The following is a 26,756-nucleotide window of genomic DNA, read 5'->3' as shown; positions in this document are numbered from 1 at the left end:
CACGGCAGTGGCTGTAGCTGCCATGAGGCTTTCTGTGGTCGCCTTGCCCTGGCGCAGGTGGTACAGGCCTGGACGTAGTCCCGGACGTCGGCCTCCAGGATGCCCACCAGAAGCGTTGCCGGACGACTGTCACGGTCCTTCGCACCCCAGGTGACAGGAGAGTTTAGAACGTGAACAGAAGTCCAGGACTGCAGCCCTAGCTTCTGGTGGGACGTATAGTCATGTTCTTTGGTCCGTTTCCGGGTCCGGGTCACGGGTCAGGGCCTCCCGGACGGTCTTCTCCACGTACCAGTGAGGGCGGCCACGATAGCGGACCATCCGGGATGATGGGATCCGGGGGATCCGACGGTTTCCGGTTTTGACTTCATCTTCGTGCACCCGGACAATGCATCCGATCTTTGATTCTTGGTCCCCGGGACGGTAGGTATCCGGAAGTCAAAACGGCCAAAGAACAGTGACCAGCGGGCTTGCCTGTGGTTCAGACCGCTTGGCGGTCCGGAGTACTCCAGGTTCCGATGGTCAGTGAAAGCCGTGAATGGCACGGCTGTTCCCTCCAACAGAGGTCTCCACTCTTCGAGGGCCTCTTTCACAGCAAGGAGTTCCCGATTGCCGACGTCATAGTTCCGTTCAGCGGGGTCAACCGCGGGAAAAATAGGCACACGGTGAAGGACCTTATCGGTCTTCCCGCTCTGGGAGAGCACCGCTCCTATCCCTGAGTCCGAGGCATCCACTTCAACCACTAACTGGCGGCTAGGATCGGGCTGCACCAGAACTGGTGCAGACGAAAAGTGCCGTTTCAACTCCTTGAACGCGGCTTCGCACCGACCCGAACCAGGTGGAAGGGGACTTTTGGTGAGGTCAGGGCTTCAGGGGGCTAACTACCTGACTGTAGCCCTTAATAACCTCCTGTAGAAATTAGCAAAGCCGAGGAACTGTTTGCAGCTTCCTACGGCTTGTGGGTTGGGGCCAATCTCTCACCGCCGCAACCTTGGCCGGATCAGGGGCGACGGAGTTGGAGGAGATGATAAACCCCAGGAAGGACAAAGAAGTGCGGTGGAATTCACACTTCTCGCCCTTCACAAACAGGCGGTTCTCCAACAACCGCTGCAGGACCTGACGGACATGCCGGACATGAGTCTCAGGATCCGGGGAAAAGATGAGTATATCGTCCAGATACACGAAGACGAACCGGTGCAGGAAGTCCCGCAAAGAACATCGTTACCCAACGCTTGGAAAGTCGCGGGAGCATTAGTGAGACCGAACGCATGACCAGGTACTCAAAATGGCCTAACGGGGTGTTAAATGCCGTCTTCCATTCGTCTCCCTTCCGGATCCGAACCAAATGATACGCATTCCTAAGATCAAGCTTGGTGAAGATTTTGGCTCCATGCAAGGGGTGAACACTGAATCCAACAAGGGCAACGGGTATCGATTGCGAACCGTGATTTCGTTCAACCCCCTATAATCAATGGCATGGACGAAGCCCGCCATCCTTTTTACCCACAAAAAAGAAACCACCACCCATCGGAGAGGTGGAATTCGGATCAACCCGCAGCTAATGAGTCCCGGATGTAGGTCTCTATTGATTCACTCTCCGGCCTGTGAGAGGTTGTACAGCCTACTGGACGGGAACTCACTGCCTGGAACCAAATCAATGGCACAATCATACGGGCTGGTGGGGAGGAAGCGTGAGAGCCAGATCCTTGCTGACACGTCAGCGAGGTCATGGTACTCCGCCGGCACCGCCTTCAGATTGGGCGGGACTCGGACCTCCTCCTTAGCTTGGGAGCCGGGAGGAACCGAGGAACCTAGACACTCCCGATGGCAGGTTTCGCTCCACTGAACCACTACCCCGGACGGCCAATCGATTCGGGGATTGTGTTTTAGCATCCGTGGAAAACCCAAAACCACACGGGAGGTGGCCTGAGTCACAAAGAACTCGATCACCTCCCGGTGGTTACCTGACACCACCAGAGTTACTGGAGGTGTCTTATGCGTGATTGGTGGGAGTAGGGAGCCATCTAGTGCCCAAACCTGCACAGGCGAGGTAAGAGCCACCAGAGGGAGCCCTATCTCCCTCGCCCATCTACTGTCTAGCAGATTCCCCTCGGAGCCCGTGTCCACCAGTGCTGGGGCCTTCAGGGTTGAATCCTCAAACAGGATCGTGACTGGGAGTCGTGTGGCAATGTGGGTGTGTCCCACGTGAATGTTTCGGCCCACCCCTGGCCCAGTCTCTAGGGGCGGGCGTTGGAGTTTAACCGCTCGGGGCAGTCGTTTGCCAGATGCTCAATCGAGCCACAAACAAAACAAGCTCCGTGGGCCCGCCTCCTTTGTGCTCCAGGTGCCCTAAATGTTGCCCTGCTCGTGTCCATAGCTTCGTCAGCAGGGGGAGCCGTAGGCGCACGGAGCGCAGGAACAGAGGAGCGTGGGGAGGGCGGAGCTCGGTCGGAACCGGAAGGGAGAGGGCCACGCCCTTCGCCTCGTTCCCGACGGCGTTCCTCTAGCCGGTTGTCGAGTCGTATGACTAGATCGATGAGCCCATCTAAATCCCGCGGTTCGTCCTTCGCCACCAGGTGCTCTTTTAGGACCAGTGACAGTCCGTTTACAAAGGCGGCGCGGAGGGCAGTGCTATTCCAGCCGGATCTCGCCGCCGCGATGCGGAAGGCGACTGCATAGGCAGCTGCGCTCCGACGCCCCTGTCTTATTGACAGTAGCGCGGTTGAAGCGGTCTCTCCTCTATTGGGATGATCGAACACTGTTCTGAGCTCCCGCACAAACCCATCGTATGTATGAAGGAGCCGTGAGTTCTGCTCCCAGAGCGCTGTAGCCCAAGCGCGTGCCTCCCCGCGAAGCAGGTTTATTACATAAGCTACTTTGCTAGCGTCAGTCGCGTACATCACGGGACGCTGTGCGAAGACGAGCGAACACTGCATCAAAAAATCCGCGCACGTCTCCACACAGCCTCCGTACGGTTCTGGAGGGCTTATGTATGCTTCTGGGGACGGAGGGAGGGGCCGTTGAACGACCAGTGGAATGTCACTATTACGCGCAGGGTCCTCGGGAGGGAGAGCCGCAGCGGCGCCCGAAGGGCGTGCTTCCACTTGTGCGGCGAGAGCCTCCACCCTGCGGTTTAGGAGAACGTTCTGCTCGGTCATTAAATCCATCCGAGTGGTGAAAGCGGTGAGGATCCGCTGCAACTCAACGATTACCCCTCCCGAAGACGCCGACGCTCCCTGTTCTTCCATTGGCCGTTCAACAGCCGGTTGACGCCCCTCGGGATCCATGACGCTGGCCGAGATATCCTGTTGTGAAAGTGTAGGAACATGGACCCACAACAGGGAGCGCAAATGAACGGACAATGGAGAAGATAAATAACAAGTTTTACTATTGTGAAACGAGCACAACCAATACAACAATCAACAATTTGGGGATAGCCGAATTCTGCTGGTGTCGTGTGGGCAGGCTCGAAGGTAGGAGACGTCCGTCCAGGTCGAACCGGAACCATCCAGATTTCCTCTGCCACCGAACCCTGGAAGTACTGGAACCGCCAAGTCCCGAATTCCCAGGTGGCCATTGCCTCCGCTCGTCGGATCCAGTACTGCTGGCAAGAGAGAGCAACAACACACAGGTGTGGATGCGGCTGCACCCAGTAACACGGAGAGGGGAGAAGCTGCCTCCACCTCTCGTCCCAAAAAAAGCAGGAAGGTGAGTACTTATCTAGTCACTCGGCCTGCGGTAGTCCGCTGTCCTGAAAGGTTTAACAAGTTTATCGATTAACACAGAATATGCTGCAGAGAATGTTACCTCTATCTCAAGGCGATATCTCGGCATCGAGGTGGAGACGCCGTCCTGATGATATACCTCCGTGCTGAGTGGAGTCAGCTGTGTCCGGTAATGGGTGACAGCTGTCACCCTGGCTGCTCTCATCAGGCGGCAGCGCCCTCTGGTGCCTGGAGCCCGCACTCCAGGCAGGGCGCCCTCTGGTGGTGGTGGGCCAGCAGTACCTCCTCTTCAGCGGCCCACACAACACCCATGAGGAAAGTATATTCTGATTTATTACCGCAATCTGGGTCTGATATTGAATATGTGTAGGGTCACTTAAGGTCAAATTATAAATTGCATATTATTAAGCTACATATGACTTCCTATCCAAGTCTGTTTAGTAACCATGGGTCTGCTGCCTGTGGTTCATGACTTACAAGCCTTCAGAAAGTTTTCCTCATCTGTTTCCATTGGGCTTTGACCTTGTCATGTGTCATTGACTTCTTTCTTTGAAGTTAAGGGATTCATCCTTGGGTGGGCCTTGACAAATACACAAAATTTGGTTAAAATTCCTCAGTTATTTTTTGAGCAATTGTGTAACAGACGTACAGAGACACACATGCAGGTGCAATTGTCTGTGGCGCTTCATTATGTGTGAAGGTGGCTTTTCTGCAGATGGCAATGACTGTGTTCTCTGGCAGGTCACAGTCCCGCCGATTACAGGCTGCTGTCAGTCCAGGTGATGATTCGCCACGGGGACCGCTATCCGCTCTACTCCATCCCCAAAACCAAACGGCCCACCATCGACTGCACCCTGTCTGCCAGCAGGTACAAACACACATCTCACTGTGTTGCATTTAAGCGTCATTGCCATAGTCTAGTCCTTGATAATTTTATGATGTACAGTGTGACTTTCAGATGATGGGGTCTGTATTTGTACATCATTTCCTTCAGCTTTTCTCTAAACTTGCCAGGTGACTCCACCTTTAAAATCCTTAAGCATGTGGTGTTGTGTATTTCAACTCAGTTTATTTTATTTATATAGTACCAGATCACAACAACACTGCCTCAAGGCGCTTCACACGAATAAGGTCCAACCTTACCAACTCCTGTGAGCAAGCACACAGGCAACAGTGGTAAGGGAAAAACTCCCTCTGGTGATAATGAGGAAGAAACCTTAAGCAGACCAGACGCAGGGGGATGACCCACTGCTTAGGGCATTCTAACAGAAGATTTTTTTTACAAATGCTAAAAGAATTTCTTTACAAACACAAAACAGAAACTGAAAAAAAACTGCAACAAAAACAGAGTCCTTAATTGAAATAAAAAAGCAGCCAATCTTGGGTCTGTAGGTGGTTGAATAGGTACATCTTGAGAAAGCAGGGCTTCCTGGGATCAGTCAGACATTCTGGAGTGCAGGGCCAGTATCTGTTAAAGGTCTTTTCAGTGCCTCAGACAGAGAGAAAAAGAGCAGAATCACTCAACTGGAGATAACAGAGAAGCAACAAGAATACTAAAGTGGTTGCCGGCAGCTAGCTCTGTGCTGCACTAACAGACCCAGAATTTAGATGTACTGAGGCAGAGACCTGTTCTCCTGCTAATAATATGAATTAGAAGGAGAGATAACATAATTACATACTACACCGTTATGCTACTCATATGAGAGGGAGAATGGATGCGTGTTTAGTCTGGACTTGAATGGCTCTGACTGTTTTATCTCTGCAGGGAGATCATTCCACAAGACAGGGAGAACTGACTTTGCATTCTGTTTGGTTTGTTGCCTCTACATAAAACTTTATTGTAATTTGGATCTCCCCTTTATAGTTTAGTTCTACTGTATAGTGTGCAGTCTGCAGTACGCAGCACAAATGTAAGCAAGATGTGTCCGGTTTCACATTGCTATTTCTAGAGTGTAACCTGAGTGCAAAGTAAGGCATGGGGTTAGGGCTGTCACGATTAGGAATTTCTGGAGATGATTGTCAGACAAATAATTGCGATTGACGAATATATTGTCTATTTTTTTCTTTTTTCCCTTCTTTATATTCTACTATCGTAGTATAATTACACAACTCTGGAAGAACGTTTGGCTTCTGTGAGTGTAGAAACTGGGAATAGTGCAACATTTTTATTTTTATCTTCATTTTACATACAGTCCCAACTTTTTATGATTTGTGGTTGTTTCTGTTGCATTTCTGAAATTGTTTCTCCACATCAGTCACGTTTTGTGCTTAAACACTATATTAAGCTCAAGATTGAACAAATAAATACCTTTGGAAAATAACAGCTTTTAAAGTTCAGAGTTCTCACCTGCTTTTTGTGATCTGTGCATCTGAACATCACCACAGCTTCTCCACGTTCATTCATATATTCTCATTTTTTAAATAAGTTTTTAAAGATATTTGACTGTTTATTTCATCTCATGATCTCATAAATTCAGTATACGACGCACACATGGTGTGAACAGCGCCGTAACGGTAGAATCACACAGGGAGAGAACGTTCAGAGAGAAGTAAAAGCAGCTCCAGGTTTTAGTTTTGTTTTTTTTAACATGTTCACTCGGGTTAAAATCCTCTCTGCTCTGCGCTCACTATGCACTGATGGTTCTCAGCAGCGTGTCACGCCTCCATTCAGGAATCTCCCTCTCCCACCCCTTCCTCGCAGTCTGTTGACTCCATGCGCACACAGACACACACACCAACAGCTCCTTTGGTAAACTCCGCATTTTACACGGCTTTGAAGAAGACGGCCACTGTTTTAATCGTCCGTCTTATCCAAACGGCAGGATGGATCGCTCCTCAGCCTCCATGTTATTGTCCTGCCTTAAGACGAGAGCAAAACAGTGAGAGAGGCTGCAGGACAATGATGTCAGATTGAGTCGTTTTTTTGCTTTGTGGATAAAATAAATAATTCACGGTAATCGCAAATATGAAAAATAATCGCGATTGGTGAATATTGTAATAATTGTGACTGCCCTACATGGGGTGCAAAGTGTTTGTATCCATTGTCTTAATTTTTGTGGCTGTGTTTTGGGTGTAACATGAATTAACCACTGAGATTGCCATCTATTGTGTTTAAAAGCCATGTGCACTTAAACTAGGTGCATTGCTATTTAGTTGGTAGAATCAAGCGAGGAAATATATCTGCTGTGCAAAGTGGCAAAGCATCCACTACAGCCGCCTGCTGCTCCTGAAGTGTTCTGTGAACATGTTGGTGTTCCCCACATGCAAACCCTGAGAGGAAGCAAACCACAGGAATAAAATATTCCAAACTGGAGTGATGAAAATTTAGCATTTTTCCATTTGCGTTTACTTTTATTTCATTTTTATTTTTTGTTTTCAATCAAGTTTCATGGGTCACAAAGCAGAATATGAGTCCTAATGTGCACCTTTCTGTCTGCAAGCAGAGTTTATGCATGCCGTGAACCCGTCTATGTGAATATCATGCTGTATAATTAGCAGACTCAACTTGGCTCAACTTTAGACAAGTGTTTTGTTTTATTTTATTTTTGTTTGTTTTTTGCAGTCTAATGACCTCTGCTTCTATCAGAAATGGGAAGTGGTATCTGCATAATGTGCTGTTTTTGCTGGGTGTAAAAACTACAAGAGCAGCAGCTAGTACTTGCTTGATTTATCAGCTGCTTTCATCATTCAATAACCACCGCACACTACTCTCTGTACTCTCATATATGATTATTAATGGGCAAACCACAGTCTTGGTTTGAGTCTTCTCTTATTGGGTGTTCATTTAAAGCCTGGTTCACACAGCGAGATTTAAAAATTATCTGTAGGTTTCAGACCACACACGGAGATAAAAAAAAAAAATCATAGATCTAACAGGTTTGGTCGTACAGTTAGTGTGGTTGAGCAGCCACACGGTAAAGACAACACACCACACATGAACAGATTTCACACACGAACATTCCCAAGTCAGACGTGAAATCTTGCAAAATCTCTTGATTAAACATGACTTCAGAGTAAATAAATGGAGATAGTTTGTGGACTGTTTCCAACAGAGAAATAAAACTATACAAAAAGAAAAGGCGTTCTTTAAAGGAGTGGAGGCAGCGTGACCACCGGACTTTCCGGTAAGTCAGAACAGCTGTTTTGAATTTAGATTTCACTCCGTACGTCCCTCACCTCGCTTTCTCATTGGCTGCACGTCCCATTCAGCATTGGGCCAAGACAATCCAACATTTTGACTATCCCCAGTTTATGGTCGGAGCGCTCCTGACATTCTTCCGAGCAGAACAGGGCGCTCTTAACACACCACACACGGCAGGAATATTTAATAAGATTATCTTTAGCATCATCACGATAGTCGTGGCGTCCTTAAGATTGTTGGAAGGGGAAGATCGGGTCCGATATCGGCCTAATTATCTTGCTGTGTGAACCAGGCTTATTGCGTCATGGCTAGGATTATCATCCGCATCTCAAGGTCTTTCCACATGGGTGTCACAAGATTGGGAGTGAGGCCCTTTCTTTCTGCCATACACTCCCTCCCACAGGTCTGACTATCCGCTAGTATGGCTTCTAATATCACTGCTATGCAGATGATACTGACCTAACTGTGATTCCCACCACATGACTTCAGTCTCAGTTCAGATCTCACATTGTCTTTGAGATTCGTATATCATCATGGATGAAGGAACACCACCTTTAACTAAATCTCTCCAACACCGAACTTTTGGTCTTCCCACCGGGGCAATCTATACATTACAGTATCAGCATGAAAATGACCTTTCTCTATCTGTCACTCTAACCAGAGCGGCAAGAAACCGACGTGACGTGACATGATGTTATTCTAAGAAAAATCTCTTAGAATTTCTTAAAATTTCCCCTTGATAAGATGAAAGTTGTCCACAAAACACCTTAGGCCTTAACAGAGCTCCTAAGGTGCCAAACTGGTAAGAGTAGGGAGGGGGACTTTTAAGGAGCCTAAGAAATCAAACTGTGTAACAATTCATTTAATTTTGCTGAGTGTCATCATCCTAACAAAAGTTATCCTCACAATAACACACGTCTTAATGCAGTTGAGGTTATATGATTGGTTGATTTCACTGTCTGTTCATGACTAGGAGGGTGGAGCGCATTTGTTTTTTTTATTTCTTCTCCCCTTTCTGTGACATCCAATCACAGCTCTTAGTGGACTGCATCATACCTAGAAACGGGGTCAAACTCACCTCCTCACAAAGATAGTTTCTGAGCTCAGTGAGATATTGCTTGTTTTATTTACAGAGGATCACATATCTTGACCTGAATTGATTACGCCTGTGGCCTGCAATGTTTATAACATGTTAATGTATATACATGTGTAATAACATCTGAGGATATTCAGCTATTGCTGGAAAAAGACTTTTGAAATGACTTTGTGCCTTTTTATGTAATTTTTTTTTAATAAGTTTGGTGAAAAAATGTAAAATATTTTTGTTTATAATTGATTTACCTTTTTAATGAACTGTGCTTTATCTTGACTTGTTCAAACACATTTCTGTCATAAGACATTAAAGGCAATTTCTTGAAGGTTTTATTTAGGAGCGTGGAGTTTTTTTCTTCACTTTATTAAAAATGAACAATATTAAGAACATTCTATACACCCCATTTAAAAACTACACAAAACAGCGGTGTTTCACAGCGAATTCACAAGTATTCTGAAAAAACAAATTCATGACCTTTACACAATTTTACGAACTCGGTGGTATTTACAACCCTCAGATAAATCTGATTTCAAGACACAGCAAATGGACTTGTAAAATACAGAAATTTTAGTTAAAATACTGAGTTAGCACATCATATAGCTAACATTTTCAAAATTGAACAGATAATACTTTCATTTGCAAATACAAAACACGTAAGTGTGTGTAGCTTGCTGGAGACTAATATGCTTGTGTCTCCAAGCAGATTATATAGGCCAGAATTAGTCTTTTGTGTGGATACAAGGAATTATTTTACCGAAAATAAAGTGAAAACCATGCTCCTGCCACGAACCACTGCTGAGTTTGAAACAACGAAAAAAGCCCTGTAATTTCCGATGGTAATTGAACGCAACAGCAGTGCAGTCGCCTGCTTGCGCTGTGCGTATGCCCGCCGTCTTCTGCAAAAATAAAACTTAGAATATCTCAGAAACTATAGCACCACAAACAAAACTTTTAATGGCACAAATCAGCAGAAATGAAGTACTAAAAAAGTAGATCAGTTTGGTTCATTTTGGAGCAAGCTGGGGGGTGATGACATCATTGCACAAAAATAAAACTCTTAATGTCTCAAACTAAAGCAGCACACAAAAAAAAAAAAAATAAAAAAAATAATGGCACTAATCAGCACAAACGAAGCACTAAAAAAGTAGACCAGTCTGGTTCATTTTGGAGAAAGCTGGGATGATGACCGCTGAATGACCTAAAATATAATCTTTAATATCTCAAAATGCATAGCAGCACAAATAAAAATTTTAACAGCACAAATCTGCACAAACAAAGCACTAACCACTCCTCCACCTCCTGGCTCACGCTTAGGCAACATTCCTTGCCAGGAAGTTTTAGGCTAAGTTAGGAGCTCTCTGCGAGGGCTTTGAGTTGCTTTGCAGATATGGACCCTGGTTATCATGTTTGGTGACCAACTTCTTGGACCATATTGCCTCTCTCCCAGTCATTCCACTTTGCACTATTTATCATAAGGAATGAATTAAGTCATTTACTAAAAAAAAATGCTCGGTATTTCAGTATCAGTTAGCCACATTTTTTGACATCACACACAATGTGGTGCACAGCTACCAGCATTTCAATCAAAATGGCAAGCTGCTTCGAGCTGACCTCTGCCAGATCTACTCAGACACCATTTCTACCAACAAAATAATAATAAAAACAAAACAAAACCTTTCTTTGCTATAGATAGATTTGGGCAGCTGGGTGATCCCTGTGCCTGGTCTGTTTGCAGTGCTGCATTACAGACACAATTTCTAGCAAAATAACAAAAATCTCTGTGTTACCTTATTTAAATGAAAATCCTGCATGTTTGTGCCTCACTTTAATGCTTTACTGTATATTGTACAGTTTACACCTGGCAAAAAGATAAAAAAAACAGGGCAAGCACATTTCAGTACCACGATGATACCATGTTGGTTTAGCGAAGCCCTGCGCTGGTCGCCGCACCTGCAGGAGCACTTCGTATTTTTCTTGCATAACTGTGATCTAGTTCAGTTTATGGAAATCACACTCACTCATCTACAACTGCTTACTCCAATTAAAGGTCAAGGTTGGCTAGCGCCTGTCCCAGCATTCATAGGGTGTGAGGCGGGGTTCACCTTGGACAGGACGCCAGTCTGTCAGGCCACATATAGATAAACAAATACATTCACACCCGCATGCACACCTACGGACAATTAAAAGTTTCCAATCCACCTAACCTGCATGTCTTTGGATGTGGGAGGAAGCCGGAGCACCCGGAGAGAACCCACGCAAACACGAGGAGAACATGCAAACTCCTGTTTATGTAAATGTGTAATTTTATTTATCACTATTTTAAAGTTACATATTTGCACTGTATTTTTCTTGTGACAGCCAAATATTTTCTTCAGAGCAATAAGGTTCATTTGTCTGTCGCCTTGCTCACATGCTGTCATCAGGTCCCCCTCCCTTCCCTTGGGCTTCTTATGTCTCTGAGCAGTGGCTGGTGGATTTGGTTTGTTACTCATTTTCTGATGGTTGTATGGTTTTACTATGAGCCACAGTTGTTGCTGATGTTCTTCCACTTGACGTGATCAACACACCCACTGAACAACTCTGATGCAGCGGAAGTGTCACTGCTGTCTGCAGAAATGTGGGTGGTTACACACTCACTCTCCAGTTTATATTTTCTGTTGTCACTTTCATTTTATTTTTTCTCATCATTTCGGTGTTACCGCTGTTTAACTGATGGCACCAGTCAAACAAGCAAAATTTTCTCTTTTTTTCAAGACTACAAAATGCATTATTCTGTCATTGAGCAACAGAATTCTGAAATCAGCAGTTTGTATTTATGTACATAAATGTGACGGGACATCTGCACAACAAATAGTTAAATGGACTGCATTTATATAGCGCTTTTCCATCTGCATCAGATGCTCAAAGCGCTTTACAAATAATGCCTCACATTCACCCCGATGTTAGGGTGCTGCCATATATGGCGCTCACTACACACCGGGAGCAATAGGGGATTAAAGACCTTGCCCAAGGACCCTTAGTGATTTTCCAGTCAGGCTGGGATTTGAACTGAGGATCTTCTGGTCTCAAGCCCAACACCTTAACCACTAGACCATTACCTCCCCCAAATGATTTTTGCTTTATGTCTTCTTAAGATGATCCTTTGACAAATATTCACCAGTGATGAGCAAACATTTAGCTCATTTTGTTTAGGGAGATGTTCCAACAAAAATGAGTCCCCCTGAGGAGTTATCAACATAGAATACAGGTTTTCCACACTGACTGACTGCTCAGTGAAAAAAACAGCAATATTATACTGAAGATGAACCATTGCCATGGCAGTCAGTCCCTTGGTGGCAAGGAATATGATTTCTTGGTTGATTTTATACTTGAACCACAATAATTTGCACCACGTTTTACCAAAATTGGAGCAACTTTAACTTTCGACCCCTGTACAAACTAAAATTGACCTTTGTCACAGTTTTTGCTGTTTTTACCCCATAATTGTATTACATTCAGTCACAGACAGTGCATACTATACCTTTTTGGAATCTTTATGCTCAGACAAAAAAATGTGGTTTTCAATATGATTGGAATATCTTTTAATTTTGACCCTTGTGTAATTCTTCAGTTGACCCCTACCTGGCTGTCCATTGAAAATTCAAATGGACAATTTTTTTTTTTTTTTTTTTCCAAGAGTAATGTCCTGAATTTGTTGCTTCTATCACCATTTGCAGGATTGTTTATCTGCTGCACTAAAAACACACTAAGGAATGTTACCTTACTCTATTGCTAACTCATACCAAGTTAGATAGTTAATGATAATAACCTTGAACAGTTAATCATCAAATGACAGCAAGCAAAGGTATTAACTAATAATTTTCTTTGTTCAATATCATTTCAATTCGATCTGCTGACACCAAACTGAATTCTGTTTATTATTTTGCAGTGCAAGTGATATTTGTCCACACCCCGCATAAAAGTAAAATAAAACTTCCTACGCGTACTACATTAGTATACTTGTTGTATGTTAACATTTTGAGCCAGCGGTTCTCACTAAAGCTCAAAATTTACATTTGTGAAAAAGGTATGTTGTTTGGGGTATCATAGGTTTTCATTTGCCAACATTTTTGCACTCACCCCAGATGTAGGTATGGTCTCAAAAATCCAAAGGGATATTGATTACACAGCCCATGGTCTATGTGGAGTTGTCAGGAAGGGTATCCATCATATAATTTGTGTCAAATCAGCGTAAAGGTTTACCTCAGATCTGCTGTGGTAACCAAGAGTGAAAAACAAGGGAGCAGCCTAGTATTAATGTCCATGCACAATTTGTCATTGCTTTTTGGCACTTGGTTTCCGACTGATAACTGGAAGATACACGAACAGGCATAAAATTGGAACCTCCGTCCAATTTTGATGGTGTAGGTAAATCCATAACAGAAAAATTAGAGTGACTGAGGCACTTTTGATTGAGATATAATGCAAAATGTACACCAAATGGGCTTTTCAATATTAAATTCAAGTGTCCACAAAATCCACAATCCATATCATATCTGGAATAAACCTTGTCAGGCGACAGTGAGTGTCGGTCTGCAACTCAATTTCAAATATGAGAGTGATTGGGGCATGTTTGATTAATATAAAATGTAAAATATACATTGAATGGGTTTTTCAATGTTAAATTTAAATGGCCACAAATTCTCTAATCTGGATCAGATCCAGGCCAGACTTTGTCAGTCAATACCATCATACATAATGCTCTCATATATAAAAGAAATTTAATCTTTTTTTTTTTTTTTTGCATGATTTTTCCTGACTTTGACCTTTGATCTATGACCTTGAAAATTGAATCAGTTTGTGCCTATCAGGATATGAATATTCAACAAAAATGTCATAATGATATATGAAAAATTGTGGTCTCCAGGCTGTTCAGAGACAAACGGGACGAAAACTAACTCCTCCAACTTTGTTGCAGAGGTACTAAAAACAGTCTGTGAATGACTAAATATGACTAAAACTAAAAAGGGCATTTGACAAAGGCTAAGACTAAATATAAAAACAGGTGACAAAATTAACATGAGAGCAGCTGAAGGGACTTACCTCTTATTCTATAATATTATGAATGAAAGTCATTTCTTTTGGCTTCTGCAGCAAGTAACAATTATAGTGGTGCCAAAGAAAATCCTCTTTCATGACATAAGTGATAAGGAATTGACAGGAACTATACAGCTTGACACCTAATGTGACTGTAACAGAATATATGTGCTGCTCATATAATTAGAATATCATGAAAAAGTTGATTTATTTCAGTAATTCCATTAAAAAAAAAAAAAGTGAAACTTTTATATTATCGCCTGGACTAAAGGCAAAAAGAACTAGACTGCTGCTGAGTGGTCCAAAGGTGGGACAGTGCACTGTCCCACCTTGACCACCAGGGGAGCTATGTGAGGATGCTTTTTGTAGACTTAAGCTCGGCTTTTAACACCATCATACCGGGGCGACTTATCACCAAACTCACTAACCAGGGATTATCCCCATCCATCTGCCAGTGGATTATGGACTTCCTCACCAACCAACCTCAAACAGTGAAAATAGGCAAACATATCTCATCCCAACTTACACTCAGTACTGGCTCCCCCCAGGGCTGTGTACTGAGTCCTCTGTTGTATTCTCTGTACACTTATGATTGTACCCCCACCCACCCTACAAACACCATCAAGTATGCAGACAATACAAATGTCATCGGTCTCATCTCAGGGGGAGACGAGGCCGCCTACCGAGAGGAAGCCTGCAGACTGGTGGGGTGGTGCAAGGACTGCAGTCTTATCCTTAATACTTCCAAAACAAAAGAAATAATGTGGTGATAATAATAAACAAATATGGAGGATGATAAATGAACTTATGTGTCGAAGCAAAACAAGTAAAATATCTTCATTTATTGAGCTGAATGGAACATTCATTACTAAACCCTTTGAAATTGCAAACTACTTCAGCAAGTATTACCAGGACAAAGTAAAAACGATCAGAAATGAGCTGCCCTCAGTTGGTGGGAAAATGTCAGAAGAAATAACTAATCAAATCATGTATGGTAAGAGTTGTTCATTTGTTTTTAAATCTGTTAATGACAATGAAATTCAAAAATTACTGGAAAATATAAACTGTGAAAAACCATGTGGAATTGATAACATGGATGGAAAACTATTAAAAATTGCAGCTACATCAATAGCCAGGCCAGTAAGCTATATTTTCAATCTATGTTTTGATGATATATTTATCCAGATTGATGGAAAATAGCAAAAATTATTCTAACAAAAAATTCCAAAGTGCCACTGACTGGGCAGAACAGCAGACCAATAAGCATCTTACCTGTCCTGAGTAAACTGTTGGAGGGGATTATGTTCAAACAGATTCGGAAATATTTTGAAGTAAATCATCTTCATTCTGATGCCCAGCATGCCTATAAAGAAGGCTACTCAACAAGTACAGCACTTACAGCTCTGACTGATGACTGGCTGCCACAAATTGATTGTAAGCAACTGATAGGAATTGCATTTCTGGACTTTAGTGCGGCCTTTGATCTAGTCGATCATGAACTTCTAATTGAGAAATTATCAGCATATGGATTTAAAAACTCTGCTTTAGGTTTTTTAAGAAGTTATTTGGTCGACAGAAAGCAATGTGTTGCTTTCAGTGGTTCATTTTCAGATACTGTGACCCTAACGTGTGGCATTCCACAGGGCAGTTGTCTTAGTCCCGAAGATTCAAGCTTCTCTACTATGGAAACCACCTGGACAACAGAGCCTACACAGAAACATGCAGACGATACAACAATATATGTTTCTGCTTCTAGCCTGGATCAGGTCAATAGCACTTTACAAAAAGAGCTAATGTTGACTTATGACTGGGTGGTGGGAAACAGGTTAAAGTTGAATGTGTTAAAAACTAAGTGTATGAGTTTAGGCTCTAAACATACCTTAAGAGACACCCCGAAGTTAAACCTCTCTCTGCACAATCAATTATTAGAACAAGTGACTGAGATAAAATTGCTTGGGGTGACTTTGGATCAAAGGATGTCTTGGACAACACACATTAATAATATTGTGACCAAAATGAGCAGAAACATTCGATGCAATGCTCAATTTATGTCAACAGCAACAAGGAAATTAGTTTTACAGTCTTTAGTATTGTGTCACTTAGACTACTGTTCTGTTGTGTGGTCAAAGGCTGCTCTTAAAGACCTGAACAAACTCAAGATGGCACAGAATCGAGCAGCAAGACTCGCTCTAGGCTGTCCTTTTCGAACCAGTGTTAACATCCTACATCACAGACTGTCATGGATGACAGTGAGGGAGAGACTGGCCTGTTCTTCTGTGGTTTCTTTGCAAAAAATTTGGACCACACACAAATCCTTTAGCCTGTTCTCTAAACTTCAACTCACTGTTAACAGGCATGAGTTTAACACAAGACAAGCTACTAGTTCTATTTTTGTTTTGCCACTGCCAAAAACTAATGCTCTAAAAAATACATTTATATATCGATCAATCTTATATTGGAATCAGTTGCCTCTGGATGTGAGGTTAATACGAAATCATATAGTTTTTAAAGTAAGTCTTAAGAAATGTATACTCAACAAGACAGTTCTCCTAATGTAGTGAATGTAGTGTTGGTGTTTGTTTTGTGAAGAAATAATTACTTGTGTATTTTTTGTGAATTGTACAGTTGGTGCTTGTGAGTTGTATAAATTGCAATACTTTGATGTAATTATTATATTTTTATTTGAGAATGGACCCCAGGAAGAATAGTCTCTACTTTGGTAAAGACTAATGGAGATCCTTAAATAAAGAAAAGAAATAATCATGGATTTTTGCAGAAAAAAGTCAGAAACAGAGCCCCTTTACATTAATGGGGAATGCGTGGAGAGAGTTCCTGCTTTCAAGTTCCTGGGCATATACATCAGAGGACCTCTCTTGGTCTGTCAACACCAACCACATGGTCAAGAAGGCCCACCAGCGACTCCACTTCCTGAGAATACTCAGGAAACACCACCTGGATGAGAAACTGCTGGTGTCCTTTTACCGCTGCTCCATTGAGAGTGCTGGCCTACTGCATTTCCACCTGGTACACCTGCTGTTCAGCAACAGACAAGAAGGCCCTACAACGGATTAACGCCGCCCAAAAAAATCATAGACTGTGCCCTGCCCCTGTGCCTGCAATACAGACACTGAACATTTTCACACATGGTCCATCTAGATCTGAGAAACTGAGCCCTTCTGAGGGTCAGACTGCATGTACTTTATGCACTTATGCACTTTTTCCAGTCCACCTAATCTGCTATTCTAATTGAGTATGGAGAATGTTATGTGTATGTATGTGGGGTTTCTGGGGATAGGGGAGGGCAGTGAGGGGAGACGTACATGCAGGTTTTTCTTTGCATTGTTTTATTAGTACTGTATTGTTGTTTTAGTATTATTATTATTTAGAGCACCAAGAGGATTGCTATCCAATTTCAATGTATTTTGTGCAATGACGTTAAAGAATTCATTCATTATATTCATTTATATAACGGCTGAGTGGATCCTTGTGATTTGATTGGTGCTTTGTATGTCACATGACATGGATTAATTCATCCCATTTGTGTTGCATTGCATTCAGAGTGTGGCTTGGTTCCATTTAGAGTGCAAATTTGGTTCCATACCTTTGGTACCATTGCACTCTCACGTGCACGCGCACATGGATGGCCTCATGCACATGCGCACATGTGATCACGCATACACAAGTGCGCGCACACACACACACACAACCAATCCACTGTGCTGCCTGGAGGTTGTTAGCAGGAAGAGAGAACAAAAGCTGGACTCATTTTTGGCGTGATTTTTTTTTTTTTCTTTTTCCCTGCACTGAGGACGTATACAGTCTTATTTTTGTTGTTCATGCACGCACAAGCGCCGAAGAGATTGTGTGTGTGCGCACGCGCGCGGGGGACACGATAATTTGAGCTAACTGACTGCTAATTCTTGTAAGATATACACACACACCCACACCAAATCCACTGTGCTGCCTGTTAGCAGGAAGAGAAAAAAAAACCTGGACTCATTTCTGACATGACTTTTTTTTTTTTTTTTTTGCTGCACTTAAGAGGTACAGCTGGACCGAGCTGGTTGCGTGGGCACGCGCGCGCACGGGACAGCGACATGATGATTTGATTGAGTTAACTGACGCTGCTACACACACACACACACACATCCACTCCTCTGTAAGCCCTCTGGATGCATGAAGAGCTGCTAACATGAAATGCTCATGTGATTTTTGGCTGAACTGAGGAACCAGTTTTTTTTTGTTTTAATGGAAGTCCAAAGTCGGTACCCAGCATCACTGGACTACACGTGGAACACAGTGAAACACCAAAATGTAAGTCCCTTTTCTGTTGTTTAGAAATTAATAAAATATCAAATGACAATGATCTATTTTAGCTCTTATATAAAACAAATAATGTTTTTACATTCTTTCAGTGGCTTCGCCTCGTTAAATGGTTTGTTCCAGCATTCACCTCATGAAATATTCATACCACTGAAAGAATGTAAAAACATTCATTATTTCTATATCATTGTACACAGACTGATATATTTCAAATGTTTATTTCTTTTAATTTTGATGATTATAACTGACAACTAATCTATTTTCATTTATATAGCACCAAACCACAACAGAATTGTCTCAATGCGCTTCACACAAGTAGGGTCTAACCCTACTAACCCCCAGAGCAGCAGTGGTAAGGAAAAGCTCCCTCTGAGGAAGAAACCTCACACAGACCAGACTCAAAGGGGTGACCCTCTGCTTGGGCCATGATACAGATATAAATTACAGAACAGTTCACAAAACGAATATACAAGAAATGCTGTTGGTGCACACAACAGGAGGGTTTTCAGCACAAATACCAAACCCATCTCTGGATGGAGCGGCACATTAAACAGAGAGAAAAAACAGAATCAGGCATCAGAAAGACAAGAAATATTGTATAATTAATGAAACTAATGAAAATCCCAAATTCAGTATCTCAGAAAATTAGAATATTGTGAAAAGGTTCAATATTGAAGACACATGGTGGCACACTCTAATCAGCTAATTAACTCAAAACACCTGCAAAGGCCCTTAACTGGACTCGGTCTAGTTCTGTAGGCTACACAATCATGGGGAAGACTGCTGACTTGATGTCTCACCTGGACTAAAGGCAAAAAGGACCTGACTGCTGCTGAGTGGTCCAAAATTATCTTCTCTGATGACAGTAAATTTTGCATTTCCTTTTGGAAATCAAGGTCCCAGAGTCTGGAGGAAGAGAGGAGAGGCACAGAATCCACATTGCTTGTGGTCCAATGTAAAGTTTCCACAGTCAGTGATGGTTTGGGGTGCCATATCATCTGCTGGTGTTGGTCTACTGTGTTTTCTGAGGTCCAAGGTCAGCGCAGCCGTCTACCAGGAAGTTGTAGAGCACTTCATGCTTCCTGCTGCTGACCAACTTTATGGAGATGCAGATTTCATTTTCCAACAGGACATGGCACCTGCACACAGTGCCAAAGCTGTCAGTACCTGGTTTAAGAACCATAGTATCTCTGTTCTTAATTGGCCAGCAAACTCGCCTGACCTTAACCCCATAGAAAATCTATGGGGTATTGTGAAGAGGAAGACCCAACAATGCAGAAGAGCTGAAGGCCACTATCAGAGCAACCTGGGTTGTCATACCACCTGAGCAGTGCCACAGACTGATCGACTCCATGCCACGCTGCATTGCTGCAGTAATTGAGGCAAAAGGAGCCCCAACTACGTATTGAGTGCTGTACATGCTCATACTTTTCATGTTCATACTTTTCAGTTGGCAAAAAATTCTAAAAATCCTTTTTTTTTTTTGTATTGGTCTTAAGTAATATTCTAATTTTCTGAGATACTGAATTTGGGATTTTCATTAGTTGTCAGTTATAATAATCAAAATTAAAAGAAACATTTGAAATATCAGTCTGTGTGTAATGAATGTAATGTATAATAAACATTCACTTTCTGAATGTAATTACTGAGATAAATCAACCTTTTTCATGATATTTTAATAATATGACCAACACCTGTATTCCAGCTAAGATTTGGAAATCTGCTCTTGTTCTACCATTTTTGAAAGGTGGAGATCACGGTTGCATAGACAAATCTCTATGCTGTCAGGAAAACAACTGTCAGAAGGATCACCTATCGTCCTACATGATAAAGGTGGTTGCCATTCAGAATCCAAGGCATCCTTTAGTGTGGTAGATTGGATAACACACTGTGCCAGTGCATGCTTACAGACCTGACCTTGTGCTTGTACTACAAGCACATCTTGATTGTTTTGTATACTCCAATATCGTGGTTTACAGAGGCAAATACAAAAAAATATAAATAAATAAACCGTTGACGGTCAAAATAGATCCAACTGTGGTTCTCCCTACCGCATATAGTTACTTGCGTACCCCCATAGGGGTTACACTATTTGTTGTAACCTGATTTTCCCAGAGGTTAAACAACTAACATAGCTCTGGCTCCTTCGTAACCCACAGTGTATTCAGAAAAAAAAAAGAAGTACATTTCAATAAGATTGGATAAAAACAAAGTAGTAATAAATACATGTACATACCTTGAAATACTGGTGCATCCTGCTGATTTTACTTTTTGTTCCATGTTAGCACACAGTGGCCATGTAGAATACTGTCCTTCTGTCTGGTACTGCTCTGCTTTCAAACGGCTTTATATGTAAACAGTCGTCATCTCTCTCGATATTTCCAAGTGCTATGAGTTCCACATGATGGTCAGTAACCATCCGATAGCTGTCGTGATGTTTGTGTTGGTTGATTCTTTCATTTGTCTGTCCACAGTCAATACACCAGAAACATCATGAACACGAACGGCCAGTCGCTGTTTAAACTCCCATGTGCATGTCACAGCTCTCTCGTTGAGATAGCGAACACAGCCGTTTGCATTCGTCACCCGCTTTCTCTCCAACTCTTCGTGGTCTAACTTGTCCAAAATCTGATAAACTTGTGTGGTGTTCTCCGTGAGACTAGCCTTCTCCCGGCGAGGTTTTCCACTGCAGGACACACCCCTTACAGTGAGACATTTTTTCTTCAGTTGTGGAATCCTGAAAGTTTCATGCTACTCCTTGACAATAGACTTTGACATACAGTGTGGCCAAAAAGTATGTAGTCAGCCCCTGATTGTGCAAGTTCTCCTACTTAGAAAGTTGAAAGAGGTCTGTAATTTTCAACATAGGTGCACTTCAACTATGAGAGATGAAATGAGAAAAAAAAATCCAGGAAATCACATTGTAGGATTTTTAAAGAATTTATTTAAATTATGGTGGAAAATAAGTATTTGGTCACCCACAAGCAAGCAAGATTTCTGGCTCTCTGACCTGTAACTACTTCTTTAAGAAGCTCTTCTGTCCTCCACCTGTTACCTGTATTAATGGCATCTGTCTGAACTCGTTATCTGTATAAAAGACACCTATCCACAGCCTCAAATAGTCAGACTCCAAACACAACCATGGCCAAGACCAAAGAGCTGTTGAAGGACACCAGGAAGAAAATTGTAGACCTGCACCAGGCTAGGAAGAGTGAATCTACAATAGGCAAGCAGGTTGGTGTGAATAAATCAACTGTGGGAACAATTGTAAGAAAATGGAAGACATACAAGACCATTGATAATCTCCCTCGATCTGGGGCTCCACGCAAGATGTCATCCCATTGGGTCAAAATGATCATGAGAACGGTGAACAAAAATCCCAGAACTACACGGAGGGACCTGATGAATGACCTGCAGAGAGCTGGGACTAAAGTAACAAAGACTACGCAGAGAGGGACTCAAATCTTGCCGTGCCAGGCATGTCCACCTGCTTAAGCCAGTACGTGTCCAGGCCCATCTGAAGTTTGCCAGAGAGCATGTGGGGGTGATTCTTTAACTACGGGCACTATTGGCCTTGTAAATGTAATTTCCACCACACCATTGCCTTACAATATAAAGCGCCTTGGGGCAACTGTTTGTTGTGATTTGGCGCTATATACATGTGCTCTGATGTCACTGTTTATCTCGCGCTATATACATGTGCTCTGATGTCACTGTTTATCTCCATAGAAATTACCCAAACAATCTTTCATACAAACTGTTTAAAGGGACATTACAGTGTTGTGGTGGAAATTACGGCAATAGTGTGGGACAACTACATTTTGTTTAAAAAAAAATCACAACAGTTGTATGACATTGAATACCCCAATTATGTTTTGATTATTTTACTGATATTTTATTCAGAGATATTTTAAAACATTAGAAAACTTTTCTTTACAATTCATTTTTATCATTGAAGATCAAAAGTCTGGGTGTGGGACAAGCACAAAACGGCAATATTTGCATATAATGATGCTGAAAAAAGGTAAAAAAGTCATCATAGACTACTAGAACAAATTTCTTAACACACTTTCATTGTAAAGATAACTATAAAAGTGTGAAATTTCCCCTTTTTGCTGTTTTTCATACAATATGATCAAAGGACATAAGTGCCCGTAGTCTAAGAATCACCCATGGATGATCCAGAAGAAGATTGGGAAAAGATCATGTGGTCACATGAAACCAAAATAGAACATATTGGTAAAAACTCAACTTGTCATGTTTGGAGGAAGACGAATGCTGAGTTGCATCCCAAGAACACCATATCTACTGTGCATCATGGGGGTGGAAACATCATGCTTTGGGGCTGTTTTTCTGCAAAAAGAACAGGGTGACTGATCTGTGTTAAGGGAAGAATGAACAGGGCCAAGTATCATGAGATTTTAAGCCAAAAACCTCCTTCCTTCAGTGATGGATGCAACGTGGCTGGGTCTTCCAGCATGACAATGATCCCAAACACGCCACTCAAGCAACGAAGGAGTGGTTCTGTAAAAAGCATTTCAAGGTCCTGGAGTGGCCAGGCCTCAACCCAGAGCTCAACCCCATAGAAAATTTGTGGCGGGAGTTGAAAGTCCATGTTGCCCAGCGACAGCCCCAAAACATCACTGCTCTAGAGGAGATCTGCATGGAGGAATGGGCCAAAATACCAGCTACAGTGTGTGCAAACCTGGTGAAGACTTACAGGAAACATTTGACCTCTGTCATTGCCAACAAAGATTATGTTACAAAGTATTGAGTTGAACTTTTGTTACTGACCAAATACTTATTTTCCACCATAATTTACAAATACATTCTTTAAAAATCCTACAATGTGATTTCCTGGATTTTTTTTGTTTACATTTTGTCTCTCACAGTTGAAGTGTACCTACAGTAGTGTTCAGAATAATAGTAGTGCTATGTGACTAAAAAGATTAATACAGGTTTTGAGTATATTTCTTATTGTTACATGGGAAACAAGGTACCAGTAGATTCTCACAAATCCAACAAGACCAAGCATTCATGATATGCACACTCTTAAGGCTATGAAATCGGGCCATTAATTAAAAAAAAAAAAAAAAGTAGAAAAGGGGGTGTTCACAATAATAGTAGTGTGGCATTCAGTCAGTGAGTTTGTCAATTTTGTGGAACAAACAGGTGTAAATCAGGTGTCCCCTATGTGAGGATGAAGCCAGCACCTGTTGAACATGCTTTTCTCTTTGAAAGCCTGAGGAAAATGGGACATTCAAGACATTGTTCAGAAGAACAGCGTAGTTTGATTAAAAAGTTGATTGGCGAGGGGAAAACTTATACGCAGGTGCAAAAAATTATAGGCTGTTCATCTACAGTGATCTCCAATGCTTTAAAATGGACAAAAAAAACCAGAGACGTGTGGAAGAAAACTGAAAACAACCATCAAAATGGATAGAAGAATAACCAGAATGGCAAAGGCCCACCCATTGATCAGCTCCAGGATGATCAAAGACAGTCTGGAGTTACCTGTAAGTGCTGTGACAGTTAGAAGACGCCTGTGTGAAGCTAATTTATTTGCAAGAATCCCCTGCAAAGTCCCTCTGTTAAATAAATGACATGTGCAGAAGAGGTTACAATTTGCCAAAGATCACATCAACTGGCCTAAAGAGAAATGGAGGAATATTTTGTGGACTGATGAGAGTAAAACTGTTCTTTTTGGGTCCAAGGGCCGCAGACAATTTGTGAGATGACCCCCAAACTGTGAATTCAAGCCACAGTTCACAGTGAAGACAGTGAAGCATGGTGGTGCAAGCATCATGATATCGGCATGTTTCTCCTACTATGGTGTTGGGCCTGTATATCGCATACCAGGTATCATGGATCAGTTTGGATATGTCAGAATACTTGAAGAGGTCATGTTGCCTTATGCTGAAGAGGACATGCCCTTGAAATGGGTGTTTCAACAAGACAATGATGCCAAGCAAACTAGTAAATGAGCAAAATCTTGGTTCCAAACCAACAAAATTTATGCCTTGCAGATGTGAAGAAATCATGAAAAACTGTGGTTATACAACTAAGTACTAGTTTAGTGATTCACAGGATTGCTAAAAAAGCAGTTTGAACATAATAGTTTTGAGTTTGTAGCGTCAACAGCAGATGCTACTATTATTATGAACACCCCCTTTTCTTTTTTTTTTTACTAATAGCCCAATTTCATCGCCTTAAGAGTGTACATATCATGAATGCTTGGTCTTGTTGGATTTGTGAGAATCTACTGAATCTGGTACCTTGTTTCCCATGTAACAATAAGAAATATACTCAAAACCTGGATTAATCTTTTTAGTCACATAGCACTACTATTATTCTGACCACTACTGTATGTTGAAAATTACAGACCTCTCTCATCTTTCTAAGTAGGAGAACTGGCACAATCAGGGACTGACTAAATATTTTTGGCCCCACTGTAATGCATGTGAAAGTAACTGTAAACAAACACTAAAAATAATTACAAAATAAAGCACATTAGCCAGGCGCTGCTTAGTAAAATTTGTCAGTGTTACCAGAAGTGCGCTGAACTTATTAAAAAAAAAAAAATGGATGCTGACGATCAGTGCATTCTGGGTTGAATTTTCCTGTATGCGGTCTGAAGAATTGCAGGGATGTGATGTAACATACTGTATCCCCTGGACTGAAGCTTTAAGGAAAGTGTGTGTGTGTGTGCGTGCGTGCCACTGTCTCCATGTGATTAACAGAGCTCTCTTCAGCAGGGAACATTCACTTTTTCCTCTCTCTCTCTTTTTTTTGTTTTGTTACTTCTTTGACACTCATTATGACAATACAGCCTCAGTCAAGGTTTTTTCCTTTATGTAATCTGTCATAACTCTGTACCCATCATCTCGTTTACTTATGCCAAAGATAAAAATAGATTTCTCTCTCACTTTACTACCTTGTGTTCTGAATCCCTTTCCTTTCTGCTCCCTTATCTATTTCCCCATCCTACCCTGTGAATATAATCCCCTTCTTATTTTAATTGGACTATATAATCGTTAGTTAGCAGCAGCCGGCCCCAATAGACAGGCTGGCTGGCCTGATAGCCAGGCTGGCTGGCTCTGTGTCTGCACTGCCATCCTCAGCCACTGACGTCAGCGTCTTCAGGATATAGCCAGTAAGATCTGGGTTGTTGTTGCCTGTAGCACATTTCTTGACAACAAAATTAAACCAGACTTTTATCAGTGCCCAACAATCCTCAAATTATGCATTTGATTAAAGGGCAAATTTACTCTTCATAACCTTTGTCATATTAAAGCATTGTTAGCAATTAAGCCCCTGAGTGCTCTATTTATCTTTGACAGTTGTGTCATTTTAGAGAAATCCTATTTAACAACATGGGTATCAATAGGCTACCTGCAACAGAGTTCTAAATGAATTTGGACCATTATATTCCAGACCTTAAAGCTACAGTGTGTAGGATTTAAGGGTGTTTATTAACAGAAATAGAGCATGATATTTATTAATCTGTTAGTGTAATTACCTGCAACAATGAATCTGTGTGTTTTTAAAAGCTTAGAATGAGATGTCTCAAAAAAGGGACTGGCATACTGTTGCACATGTTCAACGGTTTGCCAGTCCCTTTTTGCACATTAAAAACAATATTGTACTCACAAAAAATGGGAATCTTGTAGTGCATTTCTTCTTTCGGCTGTTCCTGTTAGAGGTCGCCACAGCAGATCAATCGTTTCCATCTCACCCTGTCCTCTGCATCTTCCTCTGTCACACAAACCACCTGCATGTCCTCCCACACCACATCCATAAACCTTCTCTTCTCCTCCTGCCTGGTGGCTCCATCCTCAGCATCCTTTTCCCTATATAATCTGGGTTCCTCCTCTGCACATGTCCAAAACATCTCAATCTCGCTTCTCTGACTTTGTCTCCAAACTGTCCCACCTGTCCCAACTGTCCCTCAGTGTTCATTCCTAATCCTGTCCATTCTCGTCACTCCCAGAGAGAATCGCAACAACTGCTGTGCCACCTCCAGCTCTCCCTCCTGTCTTTTTGTTAGTGCCACCATCATGAAGCTGTACAACAGACCTTGGACAAGTTTAGAGATGGCTAACCTTGACATATTTTAAGTGGACAAAAGGTCACATTCTTTCTACACACACTTTCATTCATTACATCTTTGTTGCAACATTACATTTACAGGGTGTAATCTCAGGGTAATGAATTTGCAGGACACTGAAGGTAATTGACCTTGATCTACTTTCAGGATCAGAAGGTCACATTTTATGTTGGGGTTTGTCCACCAGGGCAGTATATTGGTGTTACTGCACGAGTTGGCCAAGTTTAATTATTTTTATGCTCATGCGGCCGAGCGTACCTTAGCATTGCATTCTATAGTATGATTTATAAGGTT

At 42.2% G+C, this 26,756-nt stretch overlaps 1 protein-coding gene across 2 annotated transcripts in view; it reads left to right on the top strand.

Annotated features, from left to right (window-relative positions):
* Positions 1–26,756, top strand: part of pxylp1 (2-phosphoxylose phosphatase 1) — a 118,488-nt gene that overhangs the window by 76,360 nt on the left and 15,372 nt on the right. For both annotated transcript variants that reach the window (XM_034167835.1, XM_034167834.1), the window contains one exon: positions 4,464–4,590. In XM_034167835.1, the coding sequence (XP_034023726.1) occupies positions 4,464–4,590 (127 nt within the window). The remainder of the gene's footprint in view (positions 1–4,463; positions 4,591–26,756) is intronic.

This window comes from Thalassophryne amazonica, chromosome 4 (assembly GCF_902500255.1).
Source record: "Thalassophryne amazonica chromosome 4, fThaAma1.1, whole genome shotgun sequence".
NCBI lineage: Eukaryota > Metazoa > Chordata > Actinopteri > Batrachoidiformes > Batrachoididae > Thalassophryne > Thalassophryne amazonica.
The sequence above is the reverse complement of the archived record's forward strand: the minus strand, read 5'-3'. Positions and strand labels throughout refer to the sequence as shown.